Consider the following 19582-nt stretch of genomic DNA (forward strand, 5'->3'; position numbering starts at 1 on the left):
ATTTGGTAGTACTTTGAAACATCCCCAGGTTTCAAACAATTTTGGACTCTGCTTGTACACTCTGTATTCACATGCATTTTGGTACAACTCAACAACACTCATTTAGGAAAGATGGTGTAGTTTTACATACATACATACATATACACATACATATACATGTACATGTACATGTACATGTACATGTACATAAATATATACTCTTAACAAAAGGGGTTCTATACAACCAGACTACAAATTTGCACTCTAGCTTCTTTTTGTTTATTATAAACACATGAATTCCAGACAGATCCTCAGAGCAATCTATCACTGGATATCTAACTCTAAGTCTCTTTGCAAAAGTCTCTCTCTCTCTCTCTCTCTCTCTCTCTCTCTCTCTAGTTACTTTCTGATTTCTGATTGTCTTTGGACTGAACAACCAGTTACATAAAAATTGACGTAAGCAGTAGCCTAGAGGATAGAGAAGTGGCCTCCTGGTTTGATTCCCTGAACCAGCAACAACTGCTGTTGAGTTGCCCTTGAGCAAGGCACTGAGCCCCCATCTGTTCCAGCAGAGATGCTCATTGGCCAACAGGAGAAGACTGTGGTTGTACCGGGAAGTGACCAGTGTGAATGTGCGTAGTTGTATGAATGTGAAGCAGAACATCGCTGGAAAAGAGCAAGCATGCTCAGCCGACTTTCACTGGATAATGAAAAGTAAAAAACATAAAAAAGGCCAATTTTCCATGGGAGAGATATTTACATTCGTTCTTTCTTTACAAACCAAGCACTACATTATGCTGAGTACAGTGTCATGGTCAAGATGAGATATTACACAGGATATAAAAGAACTACGTCAGATCAAACTCTTGCATTATACTTGAATTCTTGAGCTATATGTCTTTAGTTCCTCAGATTATTGGTCCCTTGGGGCTCACCTCATCATCGGGATCCCTACAGAGCCCCCGAAACTTTTATGTCACAGGAAGAGTCCTATTGGCTGATGCAGTAATCCGCCCCTGTCCATGAATTATATCTGCAGGAGGCACTTACAATCAGTGGCAAGAGTAAACATTTGTTGATCGTCCAATTTACTTGCCAACAACAGCATGTAGATATTGTCACTGTCCAGTGAAAACCATGTAACTCTTTGGCGATTTACATGCTTTAACTTAAATTGAAGGATTACATGGTCTTCTATGTGTTGAGAAAATTCTACCACTTTTGGTCTCATGAAACCACACAGAGGACACAGAGGACATGTAATGGACTTTAAGGAAATTGAGCATTCAGCAAAATATGGTTGGAAATGATCTACTTATTTCATGTTTAAATTAAAGAGTGAAAAAACCTTTATGTCAAAAGTTTTTATTTTAATTTAACATTTCAGTGATGCCTGGTTTTATTATTTACACAAGTAATCACAAGTTGGCATTCTCCAACTAATACTATTATGGTGCAGCTTATTGTTACATTTATAGTGTGTTTTTTCTCTATTCCTGCTCATAGATTTAGAAGTTAGGATAACAAACAAGTGAAACATGAATGAATGAATATTTTTTTAATGTATTCTTTTTGTTTATTAATTAATTTTATTCAGTACCACACCAGAAAATATTTCAGACTTATGACAGAACATGCACATCACTTCCCCACTGCACCAAAAATTGGGCATGATATGGAGGGATCATTCTTCTTGTGCACTTTGTATTCACATGCTTTTGAGTCAAACACTGACACACAGTCATCAGGAAATGATCTGGGAGTAGAATACCTGCAATCACACAGTTAACATTAGAAAATGTTACGATGCACGAGAGAGGAGAATGGATTTCCTTGGCATAAATCATTGAAAAGCTGTGAACTGTGTACTTACCCTTGGCAGCATCCATCACATCCACAGTCCATACATGCACTGTTTCTCCATGAGGATCCTACAGGATGCCATGTCTTATCTGTATCATCCTGACAGTGGGTCATACCTATGGATAGAAAATAGATGATGATTGATGTCTTTTCGATATTTTTGTAATGAGGTGTGCTCGTGTTGGTCGTGTTTATTTATTTATTTGTTTGTTTGTTTGTTTGCTTGCTTGCTTTTACCTGGTGTCATGGGTTTCATGAAGCAGGCAGCATGTAACATTGAAGGCAGAGCACATAATAAAGCTAGAGCCAAGTATTTCTTCACAGGAAAAAGGAAGAAAAACATCATAGGTTTATCATTTGATCTCTGAATATATTGAATCCATATATATTATACATTTAGACACATTTATCATCTTTTGATATTCTGAAACAATGTCTCCTCGGACATGCTATTGGAAGATGCAAATTATACTGTGTATGCTATACACTCTGTGAATGTAGCTTATTTAGACCAATGACACTGTGAGAACAAATATCTCTACAATACAGAGGAGCCAGTCTATAAAATGTTATCATTTTGACAAGCATGGCCTTAGGTTGTGATATCCTTTAAAAAGTGTCAGAATTTGTTTTCATTTTGTGTAATTAATCATGTTGTAATGGAAAATATCTAACTTTGCAACAAAACTCTTCAATTTCCAATTCTATTATTTTGTTTATACAATACAAAATTGTAATTTCAATTTATTTAACTAATGATAACAAAAACTCACCATGGTGGCTGCCAGACAAGATTGAATGGTGGTCAGGTAAGAAGATAAAATAAATGGACTGTATTTTCGATGGGAGATTCTCTCTTTTAAGGAGTGAATCTACCGAGACCTTTGGAATTAAATAAGGGGGAGGGGCTGGTCCCTCCTGTCTACTGGTGTCTACTGGTGATCACACCAGCTGCAGCCTGTAACTTCCAGAAATTTAAGGGGGAAATGCATTTTGTCATCATAGAATCAGATGAGTCATCCAAAGGCTGAATATATTATCAGTTTACACTTACTTGATTTTTTAAGTGTATTAGAAAACAAAGCTCTTATAAAAAAAAATTAAAAAAAACGACAAGGTAATTTCTCATCTCAACAAACATTTTAGATTTGATTTTAGGCTTTTGGAGAATATACTTGAGATTAGTTTTAATAGCAATGCCCTCACTGATGGGAATACCAAAATGTGTTAATGTGACTGACATACTGTATTTTTGTGAGACGAGGAAAAGACCTGGTCCAGGGTCTGCTGTAATCCAGTCCAGGTTTTGCATAATTTACCTCCTGACGCGCCACACTGTGAGTTGCCAGGTTGGTTGAAATGCATCTCCTTGAGGTAGACTTTGCAACCCGTTGTAGTTGCTAGAAAAGGGGGATATGGAGCAAAAACATGGCAACCAGTCACATAACAAAGGAAGTGAGCCTTTACGCGCATTAAATTTCTGTGTATTACATAAACCTCAGTGGCTTAAGGGAAATATTTTCTCCTTTTGTATTCGTTGGCTCTAAAGAAGATTTTAAACCCGTTAACATCACGATGAGCATGGCAGAATAGAGCCAAACGGTGAGCAGCAGTGACTAGCGATAGTTAGCTAGCTTTAAGCTTGCTAACGTTAGTTAGCCTGTTAGGCCAGCCCAGAGCCGTCAAGCTCTGTAACCAACGTTAAGTTAACATTAAGGTTGAATATTTAGACTACGCATATCAGGTTTCCTGTTTTGTTTTGTTTTTGTTTCAGTGGTGCTATCGAACCGTGATACAAGTCAAACGGTTGTGTTAAAGCTAACGATATCCAGTACATGGCAGTGTATGGGTGGTGCACACTGGTGACAAAGCATCTGCATGGACACAGATGTCTGCAGTGTTAACTATGGTCAACATCACATTAGACGTTGCTTTGTAGCTGTGTCACATTATCTTGGATGTGAAGTTCCTTGTTGTCAAATGCAGAATATTCAGTTGTATTTCTTTTTTTCAGATAATGAAATTTGGCACCCTCTCCCTCCAGGTCGGTCTGAGTCCTCACAAGTTGCTGAGCCCTTTCTAGGGCCCTTTGGGGCCCCAGATGAGGATGCACCGTGGTGGGGATAAAGACTTCCAGACGTCAGCACGGAAGATGGGCACATCCTTGCTATTTCAGTTGTCAGCTCATGAACGAGAGCTCGACTTGGTCTTCCTAGACCACAGCTATGCCAAGCCATGGAATGCCCACCCGGATGCCAGCAGTGCCCGGCCCACAAGGACGCTGTTTGTCACCCCCCGCCGCCAACCTGATGCCTCATCGTGAGTAAAACAGATGAGATAAGATGACCTTTATTGTCCACAAGGGGAAATTTGTCCTGGACATAAAGCTAGACATAAAACAGCTAGGTATCTTTATCAAAGATAGCATATTACACTGCAACCTAGAATTGTCATCAGCATGTCTCTACATTTCTGAGACCTAATAACCTAAAATGAATGTCACAGTAATGAGTTTGATCGTTGAACTGTTGTTTTTCCCCAAACTGACTTGTATCATTTTCATCTTCGTCTGCAGAGAATCTGATCCTTTAATCGATGTGGAAACGGTCACACCCACACCTGTTCCACTCTATGACAACCACAAAGCTCTTAGCGTGATGAAGGAGTGTGAGCGGCATGTCCTGTTTGCTCGCACTATTGCTGATAGCCCCCCACCCCCCGATGACTGGGAGGAACACATCAACAAGTAATTAAACACATGGAGCAGCAGTCCACAACTGAGACACTGGCACTTGTATCCATTTAGATGTTGTAACTTCAAGTATTTCTCAGTTACAATACACTGTTTTTGACATGCCACCTAATAGTTTATAGATTATCCCTGTTGACAAGTTTGCAGTAATCCACATTATTCTGTTTCAGAACTGGATGGTCGGTGGCTCAGAACAAATTGTTCAATAAAGTGCTTAAAGCCCTGCAAGCTGAAAGACTAGCCCGGCTGGCCAATGAACATGTAAGTTTTGATCTTTTTCTCCTTCTTCTTATTTTTTTTATGACAATGACCTCTCTCAGGTGTTAAGTTTTCAGTTATTGGGTGTGTTTTTCAACCCCAGTTGGGAGAGCTAAGTGGAACCAGTCCAGCATTCTGTATGAAATCACAAGTCACGGCTCAAAGCATAAACAATGAGAAACACCTGCAATGCTGAGACTCGATTTTTCTTTCGTCTTTTCGTCTTTGCTTTTTCCCCCCCATTTAATTACATAGACAATGGGTCATAATTCATTACTTCTGTTTTTGCTTCAATAGCTGTTCAACACACTGTTCTCTCCACTTTTACCATTCTTCTTTGGTCAGACAGGCCATTTCTCAGGTCCCTTTAAGGAAGCACCCAGTTATAGTGAAGATGGATAAGAGTAGAATAGGAATGCGAGTATGAAGTGCTGCGACAGCATAACTTCAGCCAGGGTTCAGACCTATTCAGTCACAAATAAATGGTTTGCATCTTCACTGCAAAACCTCTACAGTTGTAAGAAACCTCAGCAGGGGCATTTTCTATAGAGGTTTTTAGTGGAGCCAATTCAGGTTTCTATCTCTCTCTTACTCCAGTTGTTTATGCACACATTGCATCGGAAGGCTGGGGGAATATGTCTAGGCTGCAGTACATAATGGGGGGGGGTTGGGGATGGGGTTGGGGTTGGTAAATCATCTTGGCTGCTGTGCCTACTAAAGCATGTTTTCTTTCAGTTTGTGACAAAGAGCGTAGTCACTCAAACTCTCCTGTGTCGATAGGAATTGATTTTTGTTATTATTGGTTTAGGACATTTTGTCATTTGGAATCAGTTCCACAATACAGCTGCATCTGGGGACTGATTCTTAATTGCCCCAGTGAACAAAATGAGTGGAAATGTATTCAACACAGGATAGCTCATTGTGGCCAATAATTCTGTGGTGGTGCTTGAAGACTGAGCCACTAGGATGAATCAACCATACAGAAGTGTGAAGGCCTAGTCATTTTGGTGTTTTATAGCCTAAATAACAGCATGGCTATGAATAATTTTGAATTACCTGTCTCTCCCGTGTCATCTTCTCTCTCAGGCCTCCAATGAGCCAGTCTTGCGCAGGATTGCTGTGGACAAGTGTGCTAGGAAGGTGCGCCATGCACTAGCCAGTGTGAACTGGGACAGCAAACTGACCCAGTGGTTACACACCACCATGATTGAATCCCTGAGTCTTGCCATGTTGGCTGCTTACCTGGACGTCCTGCAGACTCTCAAAAGCAAGGTACCTTGTTTGTAATTGAATGAAGAGTAAGAACTGGTACACATTTCCTGTCAGGGAAGAGGTACTTTGCAGTGTGCACCAGTGGCAAGGCCTGGGTAGTCTTGATTCATTACTGCCTATGTCTGTGTCTGGGTAGTTGCCCTCGTTGATTGACAGAATGCTGCTGACGTCATCAGCCAAGACTGGAGCGCCCGGCGCAGAGGCCCTGTCGCTGTTACTGAAACGTCCTTGGGACCCAGCTGTAGGAGTTCTGTCTCACAACAAACCGGTACAACTCTCAGGCATTCACTCTCTTTTCTAAAAGAATAGTTCTTTTTTTCTCCGCTCTGTGTATTTGGTTCATAATGAGGTAGTGGTTAAGACCAGATGCCTGTCTGTTTTCATTTACGTTTCAGAGCAAGCTTCCTGGCTCCCCACTCATCCTGATTGCGCCATCAGGCCCGACTAATCCTGCCCTCTCTACCTCACGGCGAATGAGATTCTGGCAATCCCAGCTCTCCTGTTTAGGAAAGGTTTGAAGTCCCACTCAAATAAATCCACATGCGTTACCAAGAATCCAGGTTTTTATTCCTCTCAGAAAAGCGCCCATAACAGCTGTTCCTCTGTCAGGTCATCCCAGTGAACACCCATGTGAACAGTGGAGCCAATGTTGGCATCACTCAGTGTCTGGAGCACATGTTGGGTACCGTCAGGGCCAAGGTCATGGAGGTAGGACTTTTCTTTTTTATTGTATTCCTATGTGGCTGTAGTTACAGTGTGATACTGATGTTTTTCATGAATATTCATGGCCTTTCACCTCTGTGGGTCGCACTAGTTCTCAGGTTAGGCCCAGGATAACTTGGTATTGCTCTGTATCATACCTCTGTCTGTTCTGAGTTTCTTAGCCATTGTAGTTTGTTTTCTTGTTTGCTTTGTTTTGTTTATGACTGTTGCTTTGCTATGTTAACTTCATCTCATAGCAAACCCATATGGATTTTCTGACAAGACACATGTAGGCAGACATGCATACAAACACAGTGCCACAAACACAGCTGCGGTCTGATGCATATTGTCTTAAAATGTCTTTCGTCATCTGTACATGGTATTAATTAATCAAAAAATCAATACTATTTCAACAACAATTTTGCCCAAACCTAACAATTTTGTGGCACTCCACGTTTGTGTCTGAACTCAATTTTTAAACACATTCTGTGACTGTGACCATGTCCGTGACGGCAAAATGGTAAACATAGGGGCCAAATGTACAGATCTCTTGGATATTTATTTTTAAAGTGAAGTTATTGCAGCTGTATTGACTATGTTATGCATTCAAACACCAGGTTCACAGTCACTTCCCCCACAAACCCATTATCCTGGTTGGCTGGAATGTTGGAGCTCTCATCGCTTGTCACGTAAGGCTGCTCTACTGCCTCTCTTTGATTACACTGTCTCATAATGGTCTAATGTGAAGCTGAAACTTTCATTCTCTCCCGTGAATTATGAAAATGTGTTTTTTTGAAAAGCATTACATTGATTGATTGAACCTATTCAATTGCATAGGTATCTCTTATGGAGTATCTGACTGCTGTGGTGTGTCTCGGATTCCCCCTTATAACTGTCAACGGACCAAGAGGGGTAAGTCGTAAGGCAACATTTGACAATGTCATGCGTTTTGTTTTTTCATGTTAATACTACTTTATAAAGTCATTTAAGAGGAGCAACGCTTGACCGCTGGTCAATGGATTGTAACAGATGGTTGATGTGTTACTGGTTGGCAGGATGTGGATGACCCGCTGTTGGACATGAAGACCCCAGTGTTGTTTGTGGTCGGCCATAATGCTCTGCAGTGTGGCATGGAGGCCATGGAGGAGTTCAGAGAGAAGCTGAGGGCGGACAACAGCATGGTGGTGGTGGGAGGCGCTGATGACAATCTCAGGTCCGTCACAAGTCGTAATTAGTGGTTCAAGAAAGAAGAAATGATTTTTTTTGTATTCTTCAGTAATAGTACTAGTAGCAGTAGTAATAATTAAAAATAATATTGATGTCACCATAAATGGTCTCTCTCCACAGAATCAACTCAACAAAGATGAAAGCAGAGGGACTGACACAAACCATGGTCGACCGCTGCATTCAGGTTAGTCCATGCAACTAGCAGTACAGGCAAATTGGTGTTTTGTGTCCTTTTCAGCACCTTTTTAGTTATATTAAATACAAGAAGAAGAACTGTCACAACTTTGTTTTAAACCAAGGTGCATATATCTATCTATCTATCTATCTATCTATCTATCTATCTATCTATCTATCTATCTATCTATCTATCTATCTATCTATCTATCTATCTATCTATCTATCTATCTATCTATCTATCTATCTATCTATCTATCTATCTATCTATCTATCTATCTATACACACACACACACATATACACATGTATATATATATATTAAAAAAATTATGAGGCTGATGACAAAAGCTCTGTTCCTCCTCCTTTGCTGGTCTGCAGGATGAGATAGCTGACTTCCTGTCCGGGGTCCTGACGCGGGCAGAGGGCCACGGCCATGGCTCAGGGGAGATGAGGGACCTGGACACAGAGAAGAAGAAGAGGCCTCGACGGGAGCTTCCCTTTGACATGGAGAGAGGACGGCCCTCCTCCCCTGCACTTAGAGTCCCCATCTCCCCCTCAGGGTCAGAGGTCAGTCTCGTGGTCTTTCCATGTACACGCAGCGGCTCAGATTACTAACATCTTGCCTTTTTTCGTGGAGCTACATGTGTTTTTTTTTTTTATTTAAACATTCAGATAAACCATCGTGGCTGCAGCCGACGGTTATTTTGTTGCAGAATAATCTGCGGATTATTTTACATATATTGTCTTTCTGGAGCACAGGATATTTTTGCGTTACAGTTGTTGTTACATCCTTTTTCATTACTTTTCCGTGTATAGACCTATCCAACTATTATAGCATAGCTTTAATAGCCAAAGAGCTGACTTCTGTGGTGGACTGGCATATTGAGATTCTTTGTTTTCAGCTGTTTGTGCACAGGAGTTTCTGATATGGTGTGCCGTTGCGTCTTTGCACTGTGAACAAAGCAACATATTTTTGGATTTCCACCACAGTATTCTGTACGCTGTGGATGTGAGGAATTCTAATACCTACACTTTAGTTTGGGCTTGCCACTACCATGTTCAAAGCAAATGATGTATTATTAGAAATCATTAGAAAACATTTACATTGTGTAATTGATGACATTGACGAATCCTTGCAGCCCTTTAAATCATGGTTTTGCAACAACTCGTTTCTCATTTTGAGTAAAAGGAGATGAAAAGCCAAGAACTTCTTTTGCCATCGCTCATCCGGTGTTCCTCCTCTTCTCTGTGTCCTCAGGATCTGTCCAGTGTCTGCAGCAGTCCAACTTCAAGTCCCAAACCAAAGACGTCTGGCTTGTCTCCAGCACAGAAGTCCAGTCTGATCACAGCCACGCAGCTCCTCAAGACACACATGCAGCGCTCCGGCACAGTGCTCACACACAAGCAGGCTCAAGGTTGGTTTGCCTGGACAACACGACTCTGGATACATTGAAAACACACAGTGAGCATTCACGTGCACCTACATGTGCCCAGTGATCTCTCGTACCTGCACATACACGGCTCTCACATTCGCCCCACTTGTTTGTGTAAGCCCGTTACAATGAGTCATTCACCCTAACTGCTACTAAGGTTTTGCGAAAAGCTGGGTGAGCTGAGGGCAGCGGTATGTGAGAACAGGCTGAAATGGGTGAAACGGTTGTAAATACAATGTTTGTTGAGAGATTATCACATCACAACATCTGATGGGGCAAGATGGGACGTGACTGAAATATTTTCCTCTCATCCTCTGTCTCTTCTCTACCTACAACTTTCCTTTTCCGTCTTTGTTTCCAATTCATTCCAGCTCAGTTTGCTGCTTTTATGAAACAAAACATGCTTGTGAGGAAAAATCTTCCTCCTGGCACCCCTCCCTGTGTCTTTGGTAAGTATCTATCCCTTCTCCTTTCTCTTTCTCTTTCTCTTTTCTTGCTCTCCTTTCACCCCTTTCCTTGTTTCCATTGCCCCACTACAGTATGGTTGTCATATATTTCATTACTGTGCAGATTCTCACCGAACACCCATTTTCATGCATTGAACTGTACACTTACGTAATAAGAATAGTACATTTTATTTGCATAGCACTTTTCAAAGGGTTACACAGTGCTTTACAGACATTAAGTCAATAAGATAAAGCCAGATATTTATATGCCAGATATTAATTGAAGGCAGGGTTACAGAAGAATAAAACAAGCAAATACAGACACCCCATGCTCTGTTCGCCTCAGCAGTGCAGTAAATAGCTGTTTGTGTGTGTTGCAGTGCCAGTGTCCAGTGATCAGATGGAGGGCCTGGACAGAGACGAGCTGAGGCCCCATGGCAAGAGGAGGCAGACACCCAGCCCCACGCCGAGCAAAGCCTCCAAGAGAGCCAAGATCAAGGTCACCATTGTTGCCCAAGGCGAGTCAACAGGGGGCGCCATCAGCCCTGCTGCACACGAAGGTAGAATCCTGTATCTTGTTAACCATGTTGGGCTCTTTGCTGCAAAAAAGATACATTTATTACTCTTCAGTTTTTTACTGATTTCAAAAATAATATTACTTATTACTCCCTGAGAGCAGTAATGTGTTACATACCCGTTATATTACTTTTCTGTTACATCCTGAACATTGGCGATTACAGGCAAGGCAACTCTATTGTCTCTAGTGTCGATATTCAATGTTCTTGTCATCTTGTTGCTTGATAAGAATCATAGTAGCCATACGTTCACCTGGAGAAATAGACTTTTTTTTTCATTTCGGCTAGCTCATAGAGGGAATACCTGCATCAACTGAAAGAAGAAGGTGACTAATTTTGACAAAAACAAATTGTAGGATGGGGATAGTCATAGATTTTGGACAGTTCACCTTCATTATGATTATGATTTTTAGAGGGAGCGCTAAGAAAAATAACAAATACCCAATATTACTAAAATTTAAATAGTAATTTGTTACAGTACTTGTTTCTGGAAAAAGTATTAATACTGTGTTACTACCCAATTATGCTTGGTGAGAGTAGCTGGAGTTCAGTTGTACTTTCAAAGAGCCAAGAAGAGAAAGAAGAGTCTCTCTTCTTTGTGACTAACAGCTGACTCACCTGATTTCCCCCTCTCTCCATATAGTGGGAGCGTCTGGGAAGCCCCTGTCCGTGACAATGGGACAGACTGTGGCTGGAGCCAAGGAACTGTCTGGACTCCTTACAGGCCAACGGTAAGCCAGACCGCCCTACTCTCGCCCGCACACACACACAGTATTGAGCTCTAAACCCCCTAACCGTGGCTACCCCCCAACCCCACCCAATTGGACAAAAGTGTGTCTGGTGCAAAGGGATTGATGAGTGGTAGACTCAGTGGTTGGGAGCTGATTGATGGCCAAACAGCACTTGGTGGGGTAGCTCCTGAGTAGACTGGTGGTTATGTGTGTCACTGCAGGTCTGGTAGTCTCTCAGAGGTGTCTAGTGCCCTGTCCCCGGGCTCCAGCTCATTCAACAGCGTGCAGCCTTGCATGGTGTCAGGGTCCTCCACACCAGTCCAGGCGCAAGCTCCTGCTACTGCCCAAGGTATCTCTTGTCATGTCCTGCCTTGCACGCCTGTTTGTACTCTCAACTGTGCAGCTATTCTCAGCCCAGTGGCCTCTACGCACAATGCAATTCTGACCGCTTTGTTGGGTGAGATTAAAGTGGGGAGATTCAATTTTGTGTCCCAATGTTGAGCACTCGATTAGAACATTGTGTGAGGAGAACAACATATCCAAGCAAACATCATCATTGATTGCCTCTTGCGCCATCGCTGTCTGTGTCACTGTCCTGAACCTTACCCTTTGGACATGTCAATTAGTCTGTGTGTGTGTGTGTGTGTGTGTGTGTGTGTGTGTGTCAACCTAATCAGGGAGTGGGAGTTTGTTTCTAACAGCAGGACTTGTTGTGTTAATATTCCTTTGGCATTGCCTGCGCCCAAATTTGAGTTCCACTGATTCATTGCCTTTGTGTTTGTGTGTAGCACCTTCCGCCAGCAGTCTACTACAAGGCCTAAGCTTCAGTCTTCAGGAGATCGTCACCAAAGCTCCTAGCCTGCCCTCCACAGCAGCTAACGCAGGCAGCACCCAGGTACCTGCTGGCCATTAGATTAGATTAGATTAAACTTTAATCGTCCCTATGGAGAAATTGGGTCATTGCAGCAGAGAATAGGATATAGATGGATAAATAAATGGCATCTTCATTGACAGATTTCCAGGTTGTAACGGATATGTGCATTTCTAGCTATTCATCTTATCAGGTGTAGACATACATATATACAGAATTGTGTCCAGATGTGCAGATATGAATTGTAAGCTATTCACACTACCATGTTACAGATGGAGGTAACTTATGTAACAGAAAAATGTGCAGTGTGTGTGTAGATGTTCATTGCTGGCTATTCATTTTATGAGCTGTAAACTTTACAGATGTGCATAATGTACTGTATATAGAGATGGGCACCCACTCTCCAGTCACACTCTTTTGTTGTGTACATGTATGAGGACCTTTTACTGATTACCTCACCTACCACTCCTCCACCCTCAGGCGGTTGGTGGCAAGCCCCAGGGTCAGGTCCTGAGCTCCATTGGTACCAGCAGCAGCACTCTGCTCCGGGCAGTGCCTGTGGTCTCCACGGGAGGAGTGGCTAAAACCACTGCCATCCACCAGCTACTCACCAACGGCGGGCTGGCGAAGCTTGCCAGCAGCTTGCCCGGCTTGGCGCACATCACCAACCAGAGCGCTGGTATGTCTCGAACTGCCAAAACACGCCGGCCGCGTTGAATGGCCAGGGTCCGTTCATCGTTTGTTTTGGAAACACTAGATCAGGAGGTCTGTAGCCAGGGAGGATTGCCGCGCTAGAGGACCGTAGAGGACAGCACTGTCGCCGTGTATGCAGATAGTTTTCCCGGAGGAACCTCACCGTTGTAAGGTTTTGTGAAATTCAGATATGCAGCTATGTAGCATCTGAGGGCAAATCAGCGGCCTAAGACGTGTTTTGTACCATTGTTCATGTTCAGAAAGAGCCATATGGGAAACGTCTAAGTTGCTGTTAAGTCAAAATTTTAAGTTCCCAACTGTTCGACACATAATGTTCATGTAGAAATGGATGCAAATGTTAAAAAATGCTAAAATGTGATTGCATGAAACCATTTGATACAGAAGAATTGTGAATTAAGTCAGGCAAAAGGAAAACAAATCAGTGACAACAAATCCATTGTTGGCAAGATTGACCAAATTTTACAAAAAGCCTTTTCAATGGCCCAGTCCAAACAGTTTATATATGCCAGATCTGTCAACCTGATAGAGCTGTCGTTTTATGTTTGTGTTCATTTTGTTTGCCTCTTCATGTAATAACATTTTGTAAACCCTTTCATTAAATCACCTGCAGCAAGCACATACAATATCCATATACAAATAGTCGCTGACCCCTTAGGGAGATGTGTTGAAAAGCAATAACATTAGCATATGGTATTACCCCAGCTGTTCCTATCATTGCAATAAAGACTGGAATCAAACTCATGTTTTCATCTCTTTTTTTGAGTGTGAAACAGGTGTTGTATTACTCCCCTTCACTCTTGAACCTCCAAATATTTGCTTTTACTAGTCATTATTTCCATTGTCTGTCTAACACCCTGCTATCAGTTTGATTTGCTAACCTGGTGAGGAAAAAGGTGACTTCCATTCTTAAATATTTGACACCATTTGTCGCAAGTCAAATAATTAATGAGTATTAGTCTATTTTAATGTGTTTTGGGGGTAAGGTTATAGATCAGTGTGTTAAGCTGTTAGTCCTGAGCAGTTTTGTTTGTGTGTTGTCATTAGGGCAGAAAGCCCCCACTTCTATAACGGTGACCCTTCGAGGAGGACAGCCGAGTAGAGTGGGATCACTAAGCCAAGCTGGCGAGGCTTTGGCGCCGGCTCGGACCCCTGATCCCAAGGTTTGTCTCATTTAAGCATCAAAAGGCACACTGACCTTTAAGACGTCTTACTTGCAGTTTTTCATTTGGATGGTAATTGATATCACTAGCGATGCCACGTGTTGTTTTCTAGTTATCCTGTTGATTCATGCAACGTGGGCCTTTTGTGTTCTGTTTTCACACTGCCCACATTGTTATCCATACAACCAAAGGCGTTTTTTTTTTTTTTCGTAGCTTTTGAATACATTCACTGCCATGGCAACCACAATGACTTGAAATGTTTAATTTGGTTATAATTAATTTTACAGACTCAAGTCTATTTTTGTAGTGTTGTGTGGAAAGGAATGGAGACATGAATAATTAATACCCTACCTCTATAGTGTAATCTCTACCCAATTTGTCAGGGCATCTTTTGACTTAATGTGCATGCTGACAATTTTGAATCACACGATACACAAATAATTAGTTGATGCATATACTGTGAGCCTCGTAAGTGTATGGATAGACATATTGATGTTTTGGCTCCTTATCTGAAATGACATAAAGTCCATGACATAAAAAATGACATTAAAAATAAAGTACAGATTGTCTGCTTTCATTTGATTATCGGATGAATAGTTTAAGAAGAACCCGCTTTGTACAACAGCTGTTTTCATACATGTCTCCTCATTTCAGACTGATACAAGTATTTGGACAATTAATGATATTTTAGAGTAATGGTTTAGAGTTATTGCACATGCACTGTAGTTCTTGTACTCTTGCACTCAAATATAGCTAAAAATATCCTCATATTAATGCTGAAGATATGCACTCTAACATTACAGTCACAGAGTCATTACACAACCAAACTCGTATGAGTATGGAGCCACAACATTAAACAACGTCTTACTGTCCAAATACCTACGGAGCTTACTGTAAATAGGTTTAATGCTAAGTCTCTCAGGACTTTGAATTAATTTGTTTCAATGTGTCCCTTTACAGCAGTGACAACGTCGGACCTGTGGTTTCCAGCCTGTGAAATACCTTGATGTAATGCCATCGTTCACCAGGGGCTTCTGGGAGCCACAGCCTGCTGATTGGACCAGGCTGTGCCCTCCCTGCCTTGAGAAATGCCCACAACCCAATGTGCAAAGGGAGCCACTTTGCTTCCTCCAGAGGGCTTCTCTGCTGTGATGGTTGGAGATGAGCAGCCAGTCACTGCTGTGGATGTAGTGCAGAGGCAGAGGCCCGCATGTGACCGTCTCAGCTCACTTCTTACCCCTTTGACTGATCTCATCATTACAGAGTTGTACCTTTTGTCACCGGCTGTACCTTACATCCCCAGTGACAAAAGATACAACTCTGTACCTTTTTTTTTTCTGAGAGTGTATAAGTTATGTGTGAGTCCATGTGTCACTATCACTATTGCTTTTCACTCTTCTGTTATAGTTAACTGATTAACAGTGATGTCAACTAAAGGCTTTTCTGTAGAATATTTTGAAATCACAACTGCAACACAACTGCATTTTTCTGTTCACAAGGTACAGACTCATGTGAGATGACAGTATACTTTTGTGGTAGGGAAGGACTACCAAATTTGAATATGTTACTCATATAATTAATCACAGTAATTATAATTGCATCATAGCCAATTAATAATTTCCTTTTAGTTGCGCAGTTGTGTTTCACTGTGACTAACAGCTTCCCGTATGGTAGACCTACCATATGTCAAAGTATCTACTTAATTACTATGCTAATACATGTCAGTATTGATCATTATCATGTTATTGCAGAATCAGTATATATCCTCAAAGCTAGCTGGTGTTGACTATGTTCATATCCACAGTGCTCATCCTGAATAATATGCAGTATTGATTTCAAAAGGCCACAATACATGAACAACAGTCTGAGCGATTGTAAATGGGTATTTTGGGAACATTTATGACCATATTTTTTCCCATTACATTTGTATCCTCTATATCCCACTGTGTTACAAAATCCCAAATCAAGGCAATACTTCCCATCTCCATTGCATCAAAAAGTTTCCCATGTGTCATCACCTCAAAGGAAGTACATTACTTTTTTGTTTTTAAACTGCCTCGGTGAAAAGGGTTTTGTCTGATTTTATGAACACACTCAACTGTGTTGTCAGTGTGGTAATCTAAATATTTGGTCCTATGTATCCAACACTTAGGCATTGAGCAAGCTCAAACATTTTCTGAAGAGCTCCTCGTATTCAGACTATAACGGAGGAGCCGACTCTCACGCATGATTCTAGATATACTGCCATGTTTACAGCAGCAATATAAATACAGCCCACTCTTCTCAGCAGGCATCCTCTCAATTTCCACACATAGGCAGTGGTCAGACAAGATAGGGAGAGTGTCTTTTAGCCCTTACATAAGCCAGGCTTTGTATGTAATAAGCAGGGAAGGGATAAGTGATGCCAGTCAGAAAGGGAACAAGAGAGCTGTTGGCATAGCCTCCCATCATGAGCAGTGGAAATTCAAGCAATCCATCAGCAGTCTCTCCATCCAATGTCCAATTTCAACTGGATCACCACAGCACTTTTTTTTCCCTTTTCAGAATGAGGTTGATATGCGTGGAATCCAGTGAAAATGGGGAGATGGAGCTTAGTAGCTGAATAATGGCATTCGGCTTAGTCAAGGTATCTTCACTGAGATATATTCAGAGGTTCAGTTAGCAATATGGAAAAGTCTCCAAACCTGCTTACATCAACAGAATGGGAATGGAGCAGTAACTGATGACTGACAAGATACTGGTCAGTGTGATGAATTATTAGGAGGTCATCATCAAACTTTCCTGCACAGACAAACACACCTTAAAGGGAACACTTCAATGCTCCCCTGATGTTATGTTTTTACGTGTGGCTTCCAAATATTTTTTGTTCATTTTTGCTTGACCTTTGCTCTCAAATAATGATTAAGTTTGCACTATAAAAGATCACTTAGACTAAGGTACGGGAAAGTGCACATACCTTGCCATATCCACTTGACGCCCATGGATATAACTATGTTTACTTATTAATATCTCGTCTTGCAATGTGTAATCATTCCGCATATTGGCAACAGGTGGCGCTCAATTCACTGCGATTTGTTCATGAGTCTATGTGAATAAAGCCTGTTTCAGAAGGTCTTGCACGGTGTTTGTGTGTATGTGCGCGCGCGTGTGTTAATATTGGTGGGCGGTTGGATGTGAGTGCGCACGTGTGAATAATTGTGCGTGCGTAAAGTGCGCGTTGTTTGTTCAGCTATCGCCCGCGTGCGCTCTTGTGCAGCCCGCGTGCGTGTGTGCGTGAGTGACAGAGAAAGCGCGAAAGACAGAATATGTGAGTGTATAACTTTAAATTACATTTCTCTTCCGTGTTTACTCATAAATAGACCAATAATCCCCTTGAAGATTGGCCATTAATTTAAAATTTAATAGGAATTTGGGATTTTACTCTCTAAATTTTCTAGACAAAATAGACTCCACGGACCCCCATTTAATAACACTTTGCCTCAGGGACTCCGATATGGCGGTATTTTTGTCGTGGTCGATTTAGTATTAAACTGAAAACACTGGAGTGTGAGGAGATAGTAGAGTGAAAACCTATGATTACAACAGTCACGCATTCTCTCATCGGGATAGTGGAATTAAGCTCCTATGTTGGACCCACTTTGAGACCCGTAGAGAACTGTAAAAATTCACATGGGCATCACCAATAAAAAAAAAAAGGGCATTTTTCCGCCCCTGTGGAGCTGCCATATCAAAGTTTTGTCAGGCAATCTGCACTAGCCCGGAGCTTCGGCTAGGGGAGCGAATCACTGCCCCCAGAACCAAGACACTGGAGAGAGGCTGCATTTAAACCCGCCCTCCGGAGAGATCTCATTTCCCCCAAAAACCTCCCATTTTCTCTCTCTCTCTCTCTCTCTCTCTCTCTCCCTCTCTCTCTCTCCCTCTCTCTCTCTCTCTCTCTCTCTCACTCTCTCTCACTGTCTCTCTCTCTTTCCCTCTGTCCCTCTCTCGTCCCTCTTTTCCTTTACCTTTATTCCTCGCCTCTCGCCGTATCCCCCACCAGAATCATGGATCTCGCGGCGAGATGTTTGTTTCTTCTATCCTGTCTCGGCGTGATATTGGCGATCGATTTGGAAGCGATTGATCCGGGCTACTATGTGGAGCCCACTGCCACATCAGATGTGATCGACTACAAGGATCCCTGTAAAGCTGGTGAGCTTTTCTTTCTTTTTTTAGTACGCTATAATTTACCTTATTTATGTGGAGGTACAAAAAAAAACATGCCACGAATTGCCTTTTGTGTTTGGGAGAGCTTGCAGAGATCGGCCAGGGAGACGCTTTTAGAGAGATGACAGTAGTGGATGTAGTTTTAAACGGGCTTTAAAGAACATTATGTGCATTTGTTTTCACTAAGTGACATAGTTTCTGCAGTTTCTAACATTTTAAGCCCGCGTTGAGTTGCCTTGGATAACCCACCTCGGACGGTGAATGTAAGGATTATAAGAATGAAAGCAAACGAGTTATTCCTGAGGCCATTTTTCAAAACATCAAAAGTTTTAACGCAAGTGCTTATTTTGCTTGTCTAAAAAAGTTACAGTCTCTTGTTTTCGGCAAATGCACTTTTTTTAATTCTTGAAAATGAGACAATGTAGCCCTTGCAGGCTGTCTGCTGTGCATTATTTTACAGTCTCAGCTGTTGGTAAAACAAAGGAATTCTGCACTTTTTATTTTAAGGCTTCTGCTCGCTTTCTGCTTGGTTTTAGTCATTGCACAAATAGTCTGGCTTTTTTCACCGGCTGTTCACACGACCACTAAAACAAAGTGGAGGAGGGGAATAGTGTACTGTAGAGTTTAGAAATTATGCACAGATAATTCCATTGGTTGTTGTCTTATGGCCCTTAGTATAAAAATGTCTGTTTACTTTCGCTGGTGGTGAGGCTATAACAACAATATAGCTTTAGGCCTATTTTTCCATCATTTGGCCAAAGCATATCTCACTTGTCATTGTAATCAGGAGGTTTTTTTTGCTGTGAACTCACTGTCTTGCCAAATCCCTTTGGGGGAATTTGAACAGATTGTGTTTTCCATCTGGTGAAAGTATTCAGGTTACAGATAGAGAGTTGGCTTCAGTCAAAATGACCTCTAAAGTCCTGGAAGTGCTTACTGATTTGGCGTCTGAGATTTTTTGACATGACAAACGATTTCAATCTTCGAAACTCCCAGCTACCCGAGTGATCTGAGTTCCTCATCTTCCCCCTGAGAAGAGGCTGGGTGTCAGAAGAGTGACTGCAACCATTTGCTTGAATGTAAAGCTTGTGTGGATTTACAGTGTGTTGTGGCTTCGCGTCAAGCGTCACAGAGGTCAGACTGGAGATGATCCATATCTCCTACATGGCAGTGAAGAGGTTACTTCCTGCCCTCGCTTTGCTGTTTACGTTCTGTGTGCT

General features: G+C 41.8%; 3 protein-coding genes across 10 annotated transcripts in view; 2 read left to right on the forward strand and 1 right to left on the reverse strand.

Annotated features, from left to right (window-relative positions):
* Positions 1-1620: 1620 nt before the first annotated feature.
* Positions 1621-2185, reverse strand: msmbl (microseminoprotein, beta-like). Its single transcript, XM_071531312.1, has 3 exons — positions 2080-2185; positions 1853-1958; positions 1621-1750 (listed from the first exon to the last, which is right to left on the reverse strand). Exons 1-3 carry the CDS (start codon positions 2183-2185, stop codon positions 1621-1623), a joined length of 342 nt encoding a protein of 113 aa, XP_071387413.1.
* A 1086-nt stretch (positions 2186-3271) lies between these two features.
* Positions 3272-17269, forward strand: kansl3 (KAT8 regulatory NSL complex subunit 3). Of its 3 annotated transcripts, XM_071531286.1 has the most exons (22): positions 3272-3444; positions 3857-4161; positions 4418-4588; positions 4765-4855; positions 5939-6124; positions 6261-6392; positions 6520-6636; positions 6734-6832; positions 7444-7515; positions 7664-7738; positions 7882-8039; positions 8174-8237; positions 8608-8796; positions 9488-9644; positions 10034-10111; positions 10489-10668; positions 11327-11414; positions 11636-11763; positions 12203-12309; positions 12766-12964; positions 14044-14159; positions 15120-17269. In XM_071531286.1, the coding sequence occupies exons 2-22, from the start codon at positions 3944-3946 to the stop codon at positions 15123-15125; spliced, it is 2631 nt and encodes an 876-aa protein (XP_071387387.1). In that variant the 5' UTR covers positions 3272-3444; positions 3857-3943; the 3' UTR covers positions 15126-17269. The 3 variants fall into 3 exon arrangements, with proteins under 3 accessions (XP_071387387.1, XP_071387388.1, XP_071387389.1); XM_071531287.1 differs by lacking the exons at positions 10034-10111; positions 14044-14159; positions 15120-17269 and having other exon boundaries at positions 12766-13727; XM_071531288.1 differs by lacking the exons at positions 11636-11763; positions 14044-14159; positions 15120-17269 and having other exon boundaries at positions 12766-12902.
* Positions 17270-18189: 920 nt separating this feature from the next.
* The window catches only part of bmp1a (bone morphogenetic protein 1a), a 34474-nt gene continuing 33081 nt past the window's right edge, over positions 18190-19582 (forward strand). For all 6 annotated transcript variants that reach the window (XM_071531285.1, XM_071531283.1, XM_071531280.1 and 3 more), the window contains exon 1: positions 18190-18347. In XM_071531285.1, coding sequence (XP_071387386.1) covers positions 18203-18347 — 145 coding nt within the window. In that variant the 5' untranslated portion in view covers positions 18190-18202. The remainder of the gene's footprint in view (positions 18348-19582) is intronic.

This window comes from Centroberyx affinis, unplaced genomic scaffold, assembly GCF_046629955.1.
Source record: "Centroberyx affinis isolate AG114_WGS23_722 - 3 ecotype Tasmania unplaced genomic scaffold, CSIRO-AGI_Caff_v1 ptg002062l_1, whole genome shotgun sequence".
Classification (NCBI taxonomy): domain Eukaryota; kingdom Metazoa; phylum Chordata; class Actinopteri; order Beryciformes; family Berycidae; genus Centroberyx; species Centroberyx affinis.

What these genes read in the sequence shown, in the direction of transcription:
- msmbl (XM_071531312.1), bottom strand. Translation starts at nt 2,185, where the DNA reads ATGTTTTTCTTCCTTTTTCCTGTGAAGAAATACTTGGCTCTAGCTTTA. An exon ending in CATGAAACCCATGACACCAG is followed by an intron (nt 1,959 to 2,079) that starts GTAAAAGCAAGC and finishes TTCTATCCATAG; the next exon opens with GTATGACCCACTGTCAGGAT. An exon ending in TGTGATGGATGCTGCCAAGG is followed by an intron (nt 1,751 to 1,852) that starts GTAAGTACACAG and finishes GTGTGATTGCAG; the next exon opens with GTATTCTACTCCCAGATCAT.
- kansl3 (XM_071531286.1), top strand. Translation starts at nt 3,944, where the DNA reads ATGAGGATGCACCGTGGTGGGGATAAAGACTTCCAGACGTCAGCACGG. An exon ending in TTCTGTCTCACAACAAACCG is followed by an intron (nt 6,393 to 6,519) that starts GTACAACTCTCA and finishes TTTACGTTTCAG; the next exon opens with AGCAAGCTTCCTGGCTCCCC. An exon ending in CACACACAAGCAGGCTCAAG is followed by an intron (nt 9,645 to 10,033) that starts GTTGGTTTGCCT and finishes AATTCATTCCAG; the next exon opens with CTCAGTTTGCTGCTTTTATG.